Raw genomic sequence first — 18,908 nt, 5'->3', positions numbered from 1 at the left:
ATTTTGGACTTGCACCCTATGTATTTATTTATTTATTTATTTATTTATTTATTTATTTATTTATTTGCACTCGTACCCACTTTTCCCTCTGGATAAATAACATTATATCATATCTTTATGATATGGTTGTTAAATAAAATTATAAACGCCACAGGAAGTCTATAAAGTAGAATATAATAAGATGTGTGAGTATAATAAATCTGGATAACAATCATCTAGCTCTAAGACATAAGACCAACTAGTTTTATAATAAATATAAACATGTATTAAAATAATATATTTTTTATATATATATATATATATATTTAATGGGCATTGTTGAAGGAACATGAGACTAAAGATCTTTATTGTCAATGACCGCTTTGCTGGAATTAAATGACAAATAAAGAACCTTGAACCTTGTTATACTAATTCTCATGCAGGATGCAGTTTTTTTTTTAACTCACTGATCTCACATTTCAACACAAGAGAGCGCTGTTGTTTTAGCTACATGAAGATGTGATACAGATGTGTGGCAAACTTAAGAGATCTCTCACTGCATACTGTATGTGTAAACACAATGTTTATTTTTCATCCATCCTTTATCTGCATTCCTGTTCATTCAGATATATTAGCATTTTGTTTGCTTCTACAGCATGTATACAGTAACATAAGCACTGCATTTCATAGTGGTACTGCAAAGTACATTTAAACAAAACATTACAAAGACTATACCAGCATAGTCCAATGAGAAAAAAACAACACATTTCATAACAAAATAAACTGCTCATCAAGAGAAATAACATTGCGACTTCAAGATTGTTGATGATGATAACTAATGATGATATGACACTCTTTATCCATACAAGCTGAATTCAAGTTTAAGTATGAAATATAATGGGAGTAAATGCATGCATTACACACACAGAAGAAAAATCCTTCAATGAATCAAACATGTTGATCCGAATAATGAAACTGATGCAGCAAACAAATGACTTATACCAACAAAATCAAAGAAAATTAACAAAACAAGTGCTTGGCATTTTATCCAGAAAGTTTCATCTAACACTGTACAAAAGCAATGCTATATTTATTTATAAAAGCATTTAAGAGGAAAAGACCAGCAAATCCTCATTTCAAAATAAACGATTGATCTAAGAACAGCACAAGACTCTTGCAGATATAATGCAGCTATTGTAAAAATGTAATGATAATGAATAACAGCATAAAAAATTGCCACGATTTCTTCATTTTAATGCACTTTAAAGGTGATTATTTTGCTGTGGAATAAAACTGACTAAATGATAAAATAAGATCCTTTTTCTATCAGGTTTTCTTGTGATGTAACCCCAATTGTGACTATATATGGAAAGTGTCTGTTGCACTTTTAAAGTACATGATTTTGTTCCTCTCCAGACTCTTATTGGCAGACTACCTGAAGGAGTGTCGGAAGTGCACACTCCTTCGTTTCAGCTTCTCCGGGTTGTGGGATGCCATGTGGGAAAATTCTCGGAAGATGTCAAGGTATGTGGCATCTCCTGCTGGAGAAAACAAGGGAAAAACAGTGGTGAAAATGATGCCACTTGAACAGTCAAAACATCTAAAAGTAATGAATGCAAGCAGTGAGGGGAGACAGAAAGCAGAGAAGTTGTGTGTAAGGAAAAAGCCCCGTGCATGAATGAATGGAAGGGCAGAAACAGGCTGAGGCACCATGAAGCTTTCCTCTTTCAACTTTCCAAATTGTGAGCCTTTACTTTTCTCGTAGCCATGGTAACCTCTGAATCCACAGGCGTAACAAAAGCAGTTGAACTCTTTTGTGTCCCATGAGAGCTTCCAGGCTTGGCTAATTAAAAAAAAGGAGGAATGAACATTCCTGGCTTTCCCTGTTTGTGTGATGTGTGAGAAGGAGAAGGAGAGATCACTGAGTACAAGCCTCATAGTAGACAGATATGGCCTGTTGGTAACACTTTATAACACACTATAATGTAGTATATAAGAGTATTTTTATGTATTTATTAATGTATTTGTCAACAACTATCAGCCTCCTGTGAATCATGTGTTACAGGTGGAAAGTTACCAAGTACCAGTGGTGGAGGAAGTACTCAGATGTTGTACCACAGTGTACAAATACTCTGTTACAAGTAAAAAGTCCTGCATTCAATTTTTTACTTAAGTAAAAGTACGAAAGTATGAGCATCAAATTATACTTAAAGTACCAAGTATTCATATACAGAACGGCCCATTTCAGAATAATGTTTATTGTGGATTCTAATTATTGATGCAATTAACGTTGCAGCTGGTAAATGTGGAGCTCATTTTAACTACTTTGCCGGGTATCTTGTGAATTCCCCTCCTGAGGATCAATAAAGTTGTATCTTTAACTATAAGATTACATCATAATTTATTTGTTGGTTACATTTTATAATATTGATCAGAATCAAACTATAACTAGTAAATAAAATTCTCAAATAAATGTAGTGGATTAAAAAGTACAATATTTGCCTCTGAAATATAGTGGAGTAGAAGTATAACAGCATAAAATGGAAATACTCATGTAAAGTACTAGTACTTCAAAACTGTACTTGTAATAGTAATAGTACTTGAGTAAATTATTTAGTGACTTTCCACCACTGCCAAGTATATTTACTCAAGTACTGTACTAACCTACAGTTTTGAAGTATTTGTCTTTTACTTGAGTATTTCCATTTTATGCTATTTTATACTTCTACTTTACTTCAGTTCAGAAGGGAATTACGGTACTTTTTAATCCACCAAATTTATCTGAAAGCTGTAGTAACTAATTTAGTGTTACGAGTAACGATTACTTTCATTATCGATTAATCTGCCTAATTAATCTGCATTTTCTTGATTAATTGTCTTGTCTAGAAAATTTCAGAAAATAGTGAAAAATGATTCACAGGAGTTATAAGTGCTGACAAATACGTTAATAAACACTAAAAAAGTTCTTATATTGATTTACAACTATTTATAAACCATTTATTAAAATATATATACTGCTTATAAATGCTAAAACATATTCATTTGAAACTCAAATGTTAATCTCTCTCCATGCATATTCATACTCGTCATTCATATTCTAGTTTACGCTATAAATATGTTATAATGTCATGCTGTGAAAATCAGAGGTATTTGATCCATTATTAGTGCACAAGCAGTGCATGATGTTAGCAGTTTGTTAATGCTGTTAGATGTAGTGAAAGGCTGTCAAAGCAAAGAAGAAAGAAGTGAAGGGAGAGGTTAGTTTTTAGTCACATCTTCCATTTATTTTCATTTCAGAGGACACTGGGAGGAGTTATTGAACAAAAAAAGGGAGTTGAAACCAATCCTAGGTAGCAGTTAGTGTTAATATGCACAGGTACAGTATATTCAGAGACACATGTTCTCTTACAATATTCAAAGAAATGGTACAGTTAACAGTCAGAGACAGAAAAAATACAGAAAAGTTAAAAATGCATGTTAGAAGCAAGCAGTTAAAGTGTTAATAGATTTTAGTTTATATACACAACAGTCAACAGACACATCATACTGTACAACACATAATCCTTCAATGGCTTGATGCAAATCATTGTTTGGTCAGTGGTGACATCATCTGGTAAAATCTGCTTCCTGTTAACTTTTGTAAGCGACCACGCTAATACTGCACACAATAAGAAAAGGCTGGATTTTCAAAGTGCTTTGAATCTATCACTGAAAAGCAAGAAGGGAGAGTGAGCTGCTCTTTCTGTCGCCGCCACGTAAAAAAAACCAACATTTCACTGCTGAAGGGCTCCGACTTGTGTCCGACTCAAGTTAGGGACTATATGAAAATTATTAGGGAGGAAGGTGGGGTCAGAAAAGAGGGTTATGTATTTTTTTCTTTTTGCTGGTCTGACATTTCTTTAAAATTCAAAGGTTAAATTCAATAAAAAAAAATGGTGACATTTTGTGGCAAAATCTATTAATTTCAATGGAATCACTCGCAGGGGGAAGAGTGCATTCGCGCAAATATCTTCGCTATAGTTCAACTTTGGTGAACTTAAACTCGCGAATTGACGCCGTTGACCAATAGCAAGCTGTCTCACCCATGCTGACCAATGAGGGAACAGATGTCATAGCTTATTAGCTGTGTCACACCATTGACTTTTATTTAACCTCTGTTGGGAGTATAAATTGCTCCATTAAAAAGAGTGGTTGCAGACAGTTATGAGACAGGAATCTATGGTACAAATACATCTATTGAATAAACTGTGTGAACTTATTGTTCCATTAGCGACCGAGCTAACGAGATTGCTAAGTGACAGTTAGCAAGAGAGTTTTTTTTTTTTTTTAGTCTTCAATAAAACTCGTGCACGCCATTTTCACTAGCCAACAGTTGCCTTCACATTGTTCTACATTATAACAGAACAGCATTAAAGGTAACCTGTAGCCTAATATAATGCATTTTCAGCACAACCAACTTCATGGTCAGAAATGTGCGTCAGAAATGTGCTTTGTTGCGTTCTGTAACCACAGCCAACAGTGATGTCTCAAGGTCCTGGAGTACACTTGTACATAACTGCAGCAAGGTGAGAAGTTCAACCGCAAGAGGTCAGCAAAAACAAAGATTTTCAGGGGGTGTTAAGTTACTCTTTAGATTTAAAATCAGGGTTGAGTTGAGAAATTAGGGGGGAAGGGTTTTGCAATTTTTCTAAGCGAAGGAGAGGGTCCAAACTAAGTCTTAATAGCCCCGGGCAGGGTCTTGCTTAAAAAAAAGAAAGAAAAAAAAGACAAACATAAGGTTCAGCCGCCCCCCAAAAAATAATTTTCATACCGTCCCTTTGGATTCATGACCTACCATGAAAAAGAAAATGGTTAAAAAAAGCCACTTTCTGGCACTCTGAAAACTGTCTGTGGTCTTTGGTTTCAACTAAACCCCAACAGTCCATAGCATCTATCAAAGACAAGCAACATCTTTGGGAAAATATTTGTCTTGAGGCTAATTTTGCCTCAGATAACATGTGAAAACCGCAGTGGTCAGTCTCATACGAAACCGCTCAATACTTTAACCAACAGTGTCTGGCTCACTGACATTTACCAAGTGAGCTACCAAGAGTCAAACAAAAAGTACTCGTCAGACTTGACATCATTTTAGAGCATAAAATGGATCATTAAATACAGTTTTGGCCAGCGGCCAGGCTGCCCTGTTCATTGTCATCAAGCGTTTTGCACTAACCAGCCAATGGAAGACAGTAAGAGAAGTCTGTTTGCATCCATTTCTGTCATGAATGTTGTTCCATGCACTGTAGTAATGATTTGGCAGTATATAATATGGATATCAACATTATTCAACAATACTAAATGTCAAATATTCACATACACTGGGCACAGAAGTAAACAAAAGCAACAGGGCTGAGGAAGACCTGGGCAACAGCCACCCATGCACTATAAACAAAGAACAAATCTAATATAGGCCTAGTTGTGATACATTAGAATACCATAAACAAACATTTTAACATACAAATACTGTATATACAGCAATACATGTTTGTGATTTATTAAAAAATGTCCATCTTCCACTGCAGTTTGTACTGCAGAATTACTCCAAGAGATTATATATTATGAAACTGTGGAGTATTGGCTCTCTTTCTCATAATGAGAATAGAATACTGGCGCTGTGTGTGTAAGTGCTCAGCAAAATAAAATCTAACAAAATATATCCAGCTTAAAAAAATACCATCTGCATTGTTGTCAAACATAATACAAAAAATACAGATTATCTGTACTGAAATAATCATTGCACTATTGCTCTGGATGTTTCGTCATAAATAAAACCAAATGCATTCGAACCTATTCCGAAAAAATAAAAATGAAAAAGGAAGGACGGTACAACGACATAAGAGCAAAAACAAAATTAAAATCACCGTTGGTAAGAAAAAAGTGCATAATTTTGCTTTTAATTAAACATAAAAGCTTTCCTTGATCAATCTCTCAATCAATACAGAGAAATGATACTTCCTTCTGTGATCATTTACTCTCAGTCACAGTTATCGCAGCCGCACAGTTTCTCCTCATGACCGTCACAACCACCACCGTTTTATCACACGTGCACCGGCACAGATCCTCAGGTTATTAAAAAAGAACAGTCAGCTCAGATTTAATTGACCTTGAACAGGCCTGTTGAACCGGCTGTTCCACCCTGTACAAGATAGTTTGGCATTACTCCCCCGATTCATCTGCACTACGAATACTGTGTAGAGTTACCAAGACGGACGAGCTGCTGGTTCCGGAAGTCATTTTTCCCATTCTGTATTCATTGTCTTTACACAATATCCCCTATATCATTAATTATTAAGTTTATTCTCTCCTGTGTTTATGACTTAATAACAGGTGAAACAAGGTTTTTCCAGGATAATCTTTCTAATCGTTCCTTATTTTTTTCATCTGTGAAAACAGGAAAAAAGAAAATTGGCAGCTGTCATGTTTTTGCTAAGTGTTTGTTGTTGTAATACTAATTTCAGCCACAAGAGGCTGAAGTGCACCACGACTCCATGTTCTAAATAGGACTAAAAGCATTCATGTTTCCTCCCAGGTGAGTTTTAATTTCTCCATGCACTGTACAGGTACATATATATTGTGTGTTAGGAAGTTATGTAAATTAAAACACTCCTGGAAGAAAACGTGAAAGCTTTTCGTCCTTACTAGATTTTTTTTTTCAACTGCCAGAAAACATAGAAAAATGATCCTGACAAAACTTTTTTTCCCCACCTGTTTCACAGATGAAAAAAAATTATATTTAAGGAATTTAGAAAGATTATCCTGGCAAAACCTTGTTTTTCACCTCTTCTTAAGTCATAAACACAGGAGAGAAAACATAGATTTGATCACCAGAATTTTTTTTCTCACTTGCCTCTCAGGGCTTCCGTAGTTTATGCGTTGACCACCAGTTTTAATTATCTCTACTTCGTTTCTGATTAATCAAGTTTTTTCCTTCCTTTTGTTATAGCAGACGGCTCTAAATACTACAACACCAATGAGCTTCGGCTGCCATTGCCATGGAGAAGAATCCAGCTAGAGACACAAACCAGAGCTGAAATGAATTTAAAGCGCTTCGTCGTTGAAGTTGGAAACAAAAGACGGCGCCATAGCTGCTGAATACATCCAAATAGTGACCCAGAAATTAAAGGTGAGCTTGCAAATTGTAAATTGGATGTTTCTTGCTGAAATGCACCTTGGGAGTCGTAGTTGTTTATGTAAACCTGCTTGTATCTTCAACTTTTTAATCAAAGAACCAGATACTTCTTACTACTGATGATTTAACCAGGAGAGTTTGATGCCGATCCAAGCTGTAGAAGTGGTCACGTAACATTGTCTATGGGAAAAATGACTTTTACTTCCGGAACAAGGAATGCCCGAAACAGCTCTTTTCCACTTAGCACAACAATAACAACTCAGTCACATGATGAAATTAAACGTAGAATTGCTGGGACAAATGAGCTGTGGCAGGTCTTTGGTTCAGAGCACCCTGTACCCTTGAAAACCTCCAAATCAAAGGGCAAAGTTGTTCCTGAATACACTGCTGATGACTCTATAGATTGCTTGATAAAAGTGCTGCTGGATAATCTGTTAAAAAAAAATGTGGCTAACCTTCCCTGGCAGTGCTTTCTCCACTGTGCTGTGATTAGACTGATGAGCACCTGACTAAGCTCATCATCAGTCGGTCAAATCTGACATCATTAATAGGAAGTTAATACTGAGTTCTTGTGTGATCCTGAGTGAGGAGCTTACTGCTGTGGTTGTAAGTCAGCAGACTGTGCTGGGGAGATGAATGATTGTGATATATATCTGATGTAGAGAAGAAGATAATCTGGTGGAGGAGACGAGCTTGAAGCTCCCCGTCTCTCAGTCAGTCACATGTCTACTGGCACCCCCTGAACTGGTTTTACACTGTAGTTAAAACCTGACTGGACTGGATTCTAGCACTCTGCTATATGGATACAGATAAACTCCTGAATGCATCTCTTATACTGCTGCTCAGTGGGGCTGCTTATTGGGTATTGACCTGGCTGTCCAAAGGGTCCCTCCGACTCCCGCATCTCCTCATTCATCCTGGCCAGACGCAGCCTGAAGGGAAAGAAGGAAGGGGTGTTAAAAAATCATCAAAGCTGGAGAATTCATTAAAAACGTTATGGAAAGTATGTATATAAATGAACATACAGTGTGACTATATCTGCATTGGCTTGCTGTACAGCTATACTCAGAGGGTCCTGGCCATCTTCATCCCCATCGTTCTGTGTAGCTCCGCGTTTTAGGAATAAACACACCTGCCTGAAAATACCAGAGAAACAAAGATCAATCACAGCAAACTGACATCCAATCAGATCGTTATGTTCAAAGGTCTGTGCTACATACAGTACGTCTAGCTCACTGGCATTAAAGAGGCAGCTTCAGACAATGGGCCTCATGCAAGAACATTTTTGTATTCTTCTCCTAAATCTCTCGTACTTTTTTCTGTGAGGTTTGCTCGTACGAGTGCTCCACAAACTGGTCATAAATCACTCGTTCCAGCCTGATGAATGTCACCTGTTCATGAGGAGGTGCACGTTTATGAGTTGATCATTAGCATAATTGACGCGCCCTAAAATTGCCATATGAGGCTGCCTAATCTGCTCCGTTTGTGAGCAAGTTTCATTCACAGAAATGTTACCGAAGAGTAAAAAAACAAGAATTCTAAGTTTCTAGTCCTGCAGTCGGACATCAGCTGACAAAAAGATAACAAGTTTAGCACTGTCAGAAGTTATATTAAAGGACCCCGAAATATTAAGACAATATGAAAAATAAGCTACAGCTGACAATGATGTAATGTGACAGATGTAAAGAAAGAATGATTTGACATAAAGTTGGACAACACATTCTCACTCCCAACTCGACAAATGCCACCACTTGGTCAGTGAATGCCACAACCTCGTATGAAGTGCCTTTAACAAAGCACGTTTTATTGAAATGTGAGATGTGGTCACAAACGCTACAGCCTGCAGTAAACAGCTACTTCCTGCCTCGTGACTCACCCCGTGTGTCCCAGATATGTGGCATGATGCAGGGGGCCCCTCCCTCTGGCGTCCCTCTGGTTGACGTCAGCAGCGTTCTGGAGCAGGAACTCGCAGGCGATCAACGAACCCTAAAATAAAGTAATAACACCAGTTTACTTGACGCTGGCAAGTAAATATTGCTCTTGATTTTGGCAGAAATGGGTTTTTAAAATTTATATTCACTTTAACTTTTCAACTTTATTCAAACTTCTGGTTTGTGCCAACTACTCATCAACACAGTGTGTCAATGAGTGCCCCTGTTATGCATCTTATCCAGGTTTTAATCATATTCAATATTTAATCATATTGTCCAATATTGATTTTAATTGATTTTAATTTGGGATTATTTCTTTCATTAATTAGTAGCCCTCCATTTAAAAAAATAAAACTTGCCACAGACCGTTCCTGGGATTTATTTTGCCTACAATATTTTGTGTAATACCTGGATGTCAGTGTGGATCTGTTGTGGCAGATTTAGACTGACTCTTTTCAACTTCAGCATCAAACAAAATAACTGAAGTTTCAACCAACGGCAGCATTTCACATGCGTGTTTCACCTTCAAAATGTCCCTAAAACAGATGCAGAAACAACAATTTCCTGCTTGCTGCTCTTTCTCACTTTTAAAAGTATTATTGGGCGTCTGAAATGAATTACAAAAATGTCTTCCTCCTCTTTGGCATCCATCCAGATGAGGGGCGTAACCCTAAAAACGTCCCTTATTGGCCAACGGTCCAGAAAACACTAAATACATACATTTGTCATTCATGAACGAGTCGATCAGAGTGTAACTTGCTGTTTTGAGATAGAAAGGTCAAATACAAATATCTTGTTTCCCTGCATTATGTAAGATATAAGAAAAATGTTCCCTAAATGAACTTACTTAAATAAATAAATTTGATATTACGATGTTGTAGTGTTACACTAAGCTAAATCTCCTGCATGCTACAGATATCAATTCAGTTCAGAATCCTAAACCTCTTTTAATCACTTTGACTACAAAATTTGCACGAGGTATTTCATTTAAAGGAGTATCCCAATAGTTTAGTATTTTGATTCCATAAAGCTGGGGAAACAGATTAAAAAAGAAAAGTCAAAATCAAAGCCCATTTCCCATAATGCAACTCAATAGCATCTCACAGTACATAACACCCTCTCTGACTGGTAAATCCCCAAAAACTTTAAACTCTGCGCTCACTACCAGTTTGTAACACAGACTTTAAATTGAAAAATGTCTCTAAATCTCTAAGCTCAAGCTGAAATAACCCTGATGACATCACTATGACATCATCAGGGATATTGTCACAGACTTGACAAAGCTCCTGCAGACTTCCTCAAGAGGTTAAACGACTGTTTCCGCAGGTTGAGAAGTGCTTATAACTGACCTTCATGTCTTCAAGTCTTTTTATTGTGTTACTAAAACAATGACTGAGATGTGACTCATTTCTGGCAGCGCTCAGTCGACTAACTGACTCACCCCGATCACAGCCTGTATGAGGGGCGTCTTTCCTTCGTCCTCATCGTTGACCAGATTGACATCCGCCCCGTGGGCCAGGGCTTCAGCCATGACGGGCAGGTTGCGGGCTTTCGAGGCCTTGCAGAGCAGCGCTCCGGGATGAAGGTCCCTCATGTCCTCCGGGTCTGACGTCTCCGGCTCGGCCTCCAGCTCTGCTTCGCCGCTCGAGTCCTCCGACACCTCGCACTCTGAGGACAGGATAAAGGAGACTCATGTGACATCAATGTCCCACTGCACATAATACCCAAGAGACCATCTGTTTGCGCATTCCTGCACTGGACTCACCCTCTGTGACGCTGTCCACCACTGAGCCAAACACCAGGATGTCCGTGCTGCCATCTGTGCTGCCTCCCAACCCGCTGTCACTGCTGAGGCCTGCCGGACCGGGAGACGCCACAACATGGACACATTAGTTACCGCTGCCTCTTTCTGGCTGATCGGTATTGTTTAAAAAGGCACAGAACCATGCAAAACAGAGACTTGATTCAAGCATCTGATAGTCTACAGTTAAAGGCTTGAGTGTGTTGGAGTGGAACAGTAAATACATTGCCAGTTTTTTTTGGGAACAGAACGTCAAAACAGTGAGTCGCTTACTTCGAGGGCCGGATCCTGTGTCAAAGTAGGAGAAGAGAGAGTCCAGCTCATCGGGACAAAACAGGGAGTCTCGTCTGAACTTAGCAGCTGCTGTGAGACAAACACAGGTAACTGGTGAGAACACCAAAGAAAAGGTATTTTGTCTAATATAATACGCTAAGCCTCAGTTTGTGCCTCTCATATATCAACAGTGTTAAGCACTTTACCGCGGTTCTGAAGGTATGTGCACAAATAGTCATCGTCATAGTGTTGCTTTAGATTCAGTAAGTTACACTGTGGGTTGTGGGCTACAACTGAGCTCCATCTTTTAGCCTATATTTGTTTATGTTTTGGCAAATTGGCTTAAAAGTATGCCGAATTAGCTAATAGCAGCTCCTGTTTGTAATGTGCTCTTGCATGTACAGACAACTATCACTGGATCACGTTGATACTTAATAAAACTTAAAAACGTGATGATTCTCAGGCAAGTTCTGGAGGTATAAGTATCGTCCTTTTCCTTTGATTTCTAAGTGGGTTTATGGATGTTTACTCATGATGGACATCCAGAATAATGATGTATGCGTATGTTCAGATTTGACCGAAGTAGGACTCAGAGAAGGAGTACAATTTTTGATACAAACTTTGGCAAACAAGCATTTAATTGCCTCCATGATCTGTGGGACACAGCTTCTGCTGCAGCTCCATCTGCTGACCGTGTTGATAAACTGGCCAAATCAGAGGCCAAACTACAATAACTTCTATTACTTCCTATAGTTTTTGGAACACCAGCATGCTCCTGTCTCTTTCACCTCATGCAGTATCTTTGTCTTAACCTCCATAACCCAATTTAACACTGACTTGAACACATTAGAGGCACAAACTGGAGCTAAAAGGTTGAATGTTTAAATTAATCACATCACTAGAAAGCTTCATTCTTAACAGACGTAAGTCCAGACAGAGATTCACTGAAGTACCTGAGGAGAGGGTGGACGGGGAGGTGCTTCCAGGCTCTTGTCGGTATCTTCGTCGTGTTTTTGGTACCGTGGTGGCACTGTTGTGTCTCCGACACTTCTTCACGCTCCACCGCCGCTCCGACTTCCTCTCTCCGTTGATGAGAATCTCTGTGGAGCCCAGCTTCTTCAGGAATTTCTTCTCTACGTACTTTGATTTAATCCAAGCCTCCTTCTCCTGCCTGAAATGGACCACACAACGTATTTGTAGATTTTTGTAGTGCTCAAAGATAACAGGTTTCAATAATGCACAAGATCATATTTACATAGTCAAGCCATATTTTATGAACTCCCACCTTGAACTGGACGGTAATGGTTTCTTTAGACCTTGTTCTTGGTATGAGCCTTCATAGATGTGATTGATGACACTGTTTCCAAGCTCACACATTAACTACAGAGAAAAGACAAAGAGACATGATGTTAATGGTCTCCACACTAAGACTGGACTTAAAGGAATAGTCCAACATTTTGGGAAATATCCTCATTCACTTTTTTTGTATATTTGTATATTTGTATATTTTGTATATTTTCCACATAGATAAACAAAACATTAATTTTGGACCTGCCAAAACTTTTAAATGATTAATTCACAATCATAGTAATTTTTTTTCAGGAAAAGCCATACTTTTATTCGTCACCTTTCTAAAGGCTCTATAGATGTATTATATTTTTAATTGATTCGTCTACATAAAAAAGTTATCAATAAGTCCTTTAATCTTTTTTTTTATAATTTTACCTTTTACAGAGCTGGGCTAGCTGTTTCACCCTGCTTCCAGTCTGTATGCTAAGCTAAGCTAACTGCCTCTTGGCTGTAGCTTCATATTGAAATAAGGGCGCTGCTGAGACAAACTGTACCTTTAATAATTCTGGTTCCCATGAGTCCAGTGTGAGCGAGCGAACCTTGGAACAGTGAACTCCGAGACTCCTGCAACAAAAAAAGAAAATTTCAAGTAAAAAATGATTCTGTTTTTATCTTCTGCAGTAAATAATTCAGAGGGGAAAGTGACATAATTGTACTTTGTTGTGAATATAAGACAACAGGTGGCGGCCAACGCAAAGAAAACAAGAGCGGTTTATATTCTTTTAACAGGAAATCCTACACTATGCCGGTGACCTGGTCAGAATAGCTGCAAGGATCTAACATCACAAGAGTTTTTATCCTGAGGGAAATGAGAGGAACCGCTCCTAATGTCATGCAAATCACTACGTTCCACCGAGGAAGCTGTCTGGTATCCAGGCAACAGTGGCACACTGGAAAAAACACCGATACTGTGTGTCTCCTCTTCATCGCCCTGCATTGTAACAAGATGTGTGATCTCACTTTGAGAGGACAAGCCCCGAAAGGGAACATGAATATTCAACAGGTGGGAACACACACACGCAAACACACACACACACACACACACACACTGAGATTACATCAGCAGTGGTAATTGCAACACACACAACTCCTGAGGGATGTTTTCTCCAACCGGGAGCTTGAGAACTCACATCAGTGAGTATGACGTAACAGAACATGAGATCTGGATGCGGATGTTCACCAGGATCTGATGCTGAATCAAGCTATTCAGTGGCTTGTTCACTGTGCGTCTCAACTCTGCAGCTCGTCTTTCTCTTCTCACTTCACCTCCCTCAATGAAAACTCTCAATCAAAGCCTGATCCAATAAGCAGCGTACCGCACTTTAATCCCTTCAGCAGTGTGTGTGTGTGTGTGTGTGTGTGTGGCAGAACGTGCTTGGTGCCTTTAAGAGCACATTGTAAGGCCAAAGTAACAGATAGTTGGCACCACTTCCCGTCTTCAGTGCCAGTACACCACACCGCAACATTGGCAGTGGTGGAAGAAGTATTCAGATATTTTACTGGCGTCTCCGACATCAATGCTACAGTCAGTACGTTCTCCTTTGAAATTTGTATTCCAGTCCAGAACGTCTGTTTTTGTTTTGGGCTGTGTGATCCCGTCCACTTCCCATTTTGACAACTATTGCCACATATGAAACAAATTGCCCGAAAAAACAGCCTTCTGGAGCCATGGAAGCAAGCAAACAAATCTCTCTGTGGTCCGTGTGCAGCTGGGTTATCAAGGCAGCGAGTATTTGAGACACACAGCCAGTGAAGTGATTCCGACATATGCGGTCGTGTCTATTAGGTAACCCTCAAATTGCAAAAACGTGCGCTGCTATCAGTTACACCAGAGGAGCGGACGGGCCACGGCTCCAATACTTTGAATTAGGACTGCTGTTACCCATTTTAACCGCTAGCTGTCGGTACTACATATTGTTCCTTTAAGTAAAAGTATCAATACCACGGCGTGAAAATACTCCATTAGTAAAAGTGAAGTAAGTAAAAGTCCTGCATTCAAAGTTCAAAGAGATATCGTCTTTTTTACTCCACACAGTCCCTCTTCCTAATCAAAACCAGGAGCCTACATGGCCCACAATGCAACTTGACCTCTGGTAAATTCATTAGAATTCACGAAAAGGCTTTTTACACATATGCAGTAGTACTCCCCAAGACCTGTACTGATTTCAAGTTGACTTCGATTAAAACAGGTTGATATTATCTCACTACAATTGCAGATTTTTCCACTTGTTTTCAGAAAATAAGACTAAGGAATCAAAGTACAGATAATACTACAGCATGGAAATCTATAAAGTATCTTCAGAAATCAGATAAACGTGGTGGAGTAGAAGTAGAAAAGGGATCAAGTGAATTACAAGAACCTCAAAACTACAGTATACTAACTCTATGTGCAGTCCTGTAGTAAATGTTCATTTGCCACAGTCATGATTCCTGTTGGATTTTGTTTAGATTAATCTGAAAGGTACAAATGTTTTTTTCTGGACTCTACCTGTGGATGCCGGAGCACTCGATGCACAGCAGGATGCCCAGGTTGATTGAGGCCCAGCGAGGGTCGGCCTGGCCACAGTCACAGCACTGCTCGTTCCCCGGCAGACACTGGATCCGCTGCAGGATGGTCTCCCCTCGGACGCTGCGCTCCCGCGGCTCACTGGCCGAATCGATGCTGCTGGTGGACGGAGACGCCGTTCTGTCCAGATGCTAAACATTAACACATAAAAAAGCTTTTCATTAGGATCACAAAAATAATACCACACTATTAAAATAATCTATTACAAATAAAAGTCCTGCAAATTGTACGGATTAAACAAACAAGGTGTAACATGTCAATAAGTGAGCTTTAGACATGCTGATAGCCAGATTCCTTTCACAGTTGGACAGAGCCAGGCTAGCTGTTTCCCCGTTTCCAGTCTTTATGCTAAGCTAAGCTAACCATCTGCTGGTTGTAGCTTCAAATTTACTGTACAGACATCATCTAACAAAAATGTTTTGAATTGGAAAAATAGATAAATGTGGCATAAAATGAAAATACTCTAATGAAGTACCTCATAGTTAAACTTGAATACAGTACTGGAATAAATGTATACTGTTACTTTTCACAAGTGCAACAATGCAACACATATAAAACGTACTTGTACGTGCTTTATGTCCCAGACCTGCGACTTACCTCTATATAGTAGGTGTCTGGACTCTCTCTGTAGGCTGACGCAATGCTAGCTTGAACTGCCTGAATCCACGCTTGTCTTAGCTTCTCAGACTCGGCCTGAAGCATACAGCTCCTGTGAAACAGACAAACCAAAGTAGTGTTACCATCATAAATCATAATGTACCTTCTGTACAGATCTGCATAATCTAGTGTAAACAAATGCTGTATAGATGGATAGATTAATGCAGATATTACAAATCACACTCTGAAGAACATGAATTTCTGATCCAAATTCATCCTGTTAATCCATCCCATAGTTAAGTCTTACTTAGAGGGGGAGACGACCTCGAAGCAGAACCTCCTCTCGATGTCCTCACACGGTTTAACAGAGCAGAGCCGCAGGTCTTCCACCACCACCGTCAGGGAATCCTGCTAACACACAAACAACTTGTCATTTCTCTGCTTATCGAAAAGGCCCCTAAACACAACACAAACATAAAACAGCTGTTCCTCCTTGATAAGACTATTTTCCCCCGTGGCAGCTGAAAGCCTCCGAGTACATTACCATTAGATATTTACACAGTCTGCTGTCAAGCAGAGAAAAATGACCCGAAAGCAACACTGTCAGCTCCACATTGAGTACTCGGATATCAGCAGAGATCTCTTGGCTCACAAACACGCTGTCGGCTGAGTGATGATGGATTTCAGTGAAGATCCACATAAGGTTAAAAAACATTCAACGCCACCCCTCCATTAAAGTTGCACTTAACCTTTTAGAGCCCACTTTACCCCCGGGAAAGCTGATAGCTGCAGGATATATGGACTTGCCTTGAGCTTCTTCTGATAGACCAGCTGACTGTTCTGTATGGAGAACCACCGTCTACAGAGAGAGAGAGAGAGGGGAGGATAAATAACTTATTTTAGATGGATATCCTTCCAATCTTTAAGGGAGCAAAGGTGAGGGTGAAATGGGTTTCGCTCTTGGCAACACAACATCGAGACCATGTGAGATGAATTTATAACATTGTTTCACATCACAGCCTCACTAACCTCCCGAACCTGCCAGAGAGGGACAGAAATAGGCTGCCAACAAATGAGACACTGAGGAAATAGCCCATACTATACATTATTATACATATTACAGTATATTCAGTGGTCTACCTCCAGGTATGAGAAGTGAAGCCAATGCTGAAGTGCCTTAAACTTGCATTCTTTCTAATAGCCATCAGGGGGCGACTCCTCTGGTTGCAAAAAGAAGTCTGGTTGTATAGAAGTCTATGAGAAAATGAGCCTACTTGATTTATTACCTCAGTAAACAGTGTAAACATGAGTTTATGGTCTCAATCACTAGTTTCAAGTCTTCTTCAATACAGCATGATGTTCATTTAGTAAATAATGGTCCCATTTAGAGTCAGATAGACCATAAAGCAGGGGATGCTTTAGGGCATGGCTTCCTTGCGATTGACAGGTCGCAACCACAGCGTTGTCCGGTCTGGGAGTTGTCCGTGTTTTCGTCTTAGAACTTTAACCCTTTCAAAGTGTGTTTTCACTTCATGAAAGTTAATTATAGCCTTTTTTTGGTCGCCTGAAAATGTCTTCATCAGCATTCAGTTGTGCTTAGCTCCACCCTCTCGTGTCCCTTGTGGTTGCAGATAACCAAGGCCAAAATGCCGAACTCGAGGCTTCAAAACGGCGGTCCACAAACCAATGGGTGATGTTACTTCTGTTATACAGTTTATGATCATATAACATTGCATTATATTACTTATATCAATAATATAATATAATAATAGTACTACTATATTGTAGTAATATTGTAAAATTGTATTTTTACATTATTATATTCCATGCATTGCATTTGTATTATATTTCCTTAGATTGTATTATTACTGCAGAGGTTTTCAAAGTCTGACATCAACCCCAACTCCATGCTTGTCAACAGGAAGTACAACGTTGCCATGGAGTCAGTTAGCTGTCGTTTTTTTTTTTTTTTTTGCATATATATGTTTACATTTTGGCAAATTGGCACTATTAATAATATGCCGAATCTAAAAATATGCATATCATGTCTTTGTGTTCAGATTTCTTATTTATGATTCAGAGAACGAGTGCCATTTTTGACCAGGAAATACAAAACAAAACCAGCTCTAAAAACAGTATATAAAACAAACTTAATGCTACTAACAACACTTGTAACAAAGTGTACTTATTATGCATACCTTGACCCACATACTCAAACTTATCAATCAATAAAGTCTAATATATTTCTAGACTTTCTAAACTATCTATTTTTTGTCAGCACGATGCGGTGTATTGTGTGAAAATGAGTATATTTTTTACCTGTTCCAAGTCTTAAAGGCATTGCTGGCCCTCTTGAACAAGTAGCCCTCCATCACCACACCGTTAGGAGCATCCACGTTGAACTCCACCTTAGAGTCGTCATACGAAAAGTCCTGAAAGAGAAGAGAAAGAGAGACATTTAGACCCCCAATATTAACCCTGACTGTCATACAAAAGTTGTTGTTAACCTTTTAATTGTCAAACAAAACAAAACCCTTTTCTGCAGTTAAAGAGGTTGCATGCGTGCTGTTCCTGGAATACCAGCAGCATTCGATGTGCACTGTACCGTACTGTACATACAGTGCATTAACCAACCAAATCATCATACACTGTGCGATCATGTAGAGAGTAACGCTCACGTGTTGGTCCATGTATACATAGGAGTTGCATGCCATCTCCCTGCGTGGCACACGGGGGCATTTCGTAACTCAACAGATGCAGCGAGTGTGACGCAAATTATTACATAAACAGAGTATGATTCATGTGAAATTAGCCTCCAACCTTTTCATGACTTCCAACATGACATGTAGCACTTTAATGCTAGCCAACAGAAAGTGGTACAAGTGCAGAGTCATTCCTAAATTGAAGGTCTTTAGGAAACACAATAAAACATCAGTGTTTTGATGTGAAGGAAGGAAGGAAGGAAGTATGAGACAGAATGTCCTGAGACTACTAATAAGCTATATTTCAGAGGTAATATAATATGTGGTAGGGACAGAACATTAACTTATCCAAAATCTAATTTCAACATCACATGCGTGCAGCAAAGAGAAAAGACCTTGTCTTCCCACCAGAGTCAATTCCGGCTGCACGCTTAAAATGCAGAGATGTATCATACATAAACAATTTTTACCCGAGAATATATGAAAGTGTCTGCTGGAGTGACCTAAATAAAAATTGATCTTCATTTCACTCTCCTGTTTC

General features: G+C 39.0%; 1 protein-coding gene across 8 annotated transcripts in view; it reads right to left on the bottom strand.

Moving 5' to 3' along the window:
• Positions 1-543: 543 nt before the first annotated feature.
• LOC141772362 (arf-GAP with coiled-coil, ANK repeat and PH domain-containing protein 3-like) overlaps positions 544-18,908 on the bottom strand; it is an 86,040-nt gene continuing 67,675 nt past the window's right edge. For 2 of the 8 annotated variants that reach the window (XM_074643265.1, XM_074643268.1), the window contains 15 exons: positions 17,985-18,097; positions 16,473-16,524; positions 15,973-16,073; positions 15,666-15,777; positions 14,991-15,199; positions 12,997-13,066; positions 12,438-12,532; positions 12,106-12,323; positions 11,153-11,242; positions 10,844-10,942; positions 10,520-10,746; positions 9,024-9,133; positions 8,173-8,283; positions 8,018-8,079; positions 544-1,517 (listed from right to left, as the gene is read on the bottom strand). In XM_074643265.1, the coding sequence (XP_074499366.1) occupies positions 1,411-1,517; positions 8,018-8,079; positions 8,173-8,283; positions 9,024-9,133; positions 10,520-10,746; positions 10,844-10,942; positions 11,153-11,242; positions 12,106-12,323; positions 12,438-12,532; positions 12,997-13,066; positions 14,991-15,199; positions 15,666-15,777; positions 15,973-16,073; positions 16,473-16,524; positions 17,985-18,097 (1,776 nt within the window). In that variant the 3' untranslated portion in view covers positions 544-1,410. Of the gene's footprint in view, positions 1,518-3,241; positions 8,080-8,172; positions 8,284-9,023; positions 9,134-10,519; positions 10,747-10,843; positions 10,943-11,152; positions 11,243-12,105; positions 12,324-12,437; positions 12,533-12,996; positions 13,067-14,990; positions 15,200-15,665; positions 15,778-15,972; positions 16,074-16,472; positions 16,525-17,984; positions 18,098-18,908 lie in introns of those variants that run through there. The other 6 variants (XM_074643267.1, XM_074643271.1, XM_074643266.1 and 3 more) reach the window with 5 other exon arrangements.

This window comes from Sebastes fasciatus, chromosome 8 (genome assembly GCF_043250625.1).
Source record: "Sebastes fasciatus isolate fSebFas1 chromosome 8, fSebFas1.pri, whole genome shotgun sequence".
NCBI lineage: Eukaryota > Metazoa > Chordata > Actinopteri > Perciformes > Sebastidae > Sebastes > Sebastes fasciatus.
Note: the sequence above shows the minus strand (reverse complement) of the source record. Positions and strands in the feature narration are given on the sequence as shown.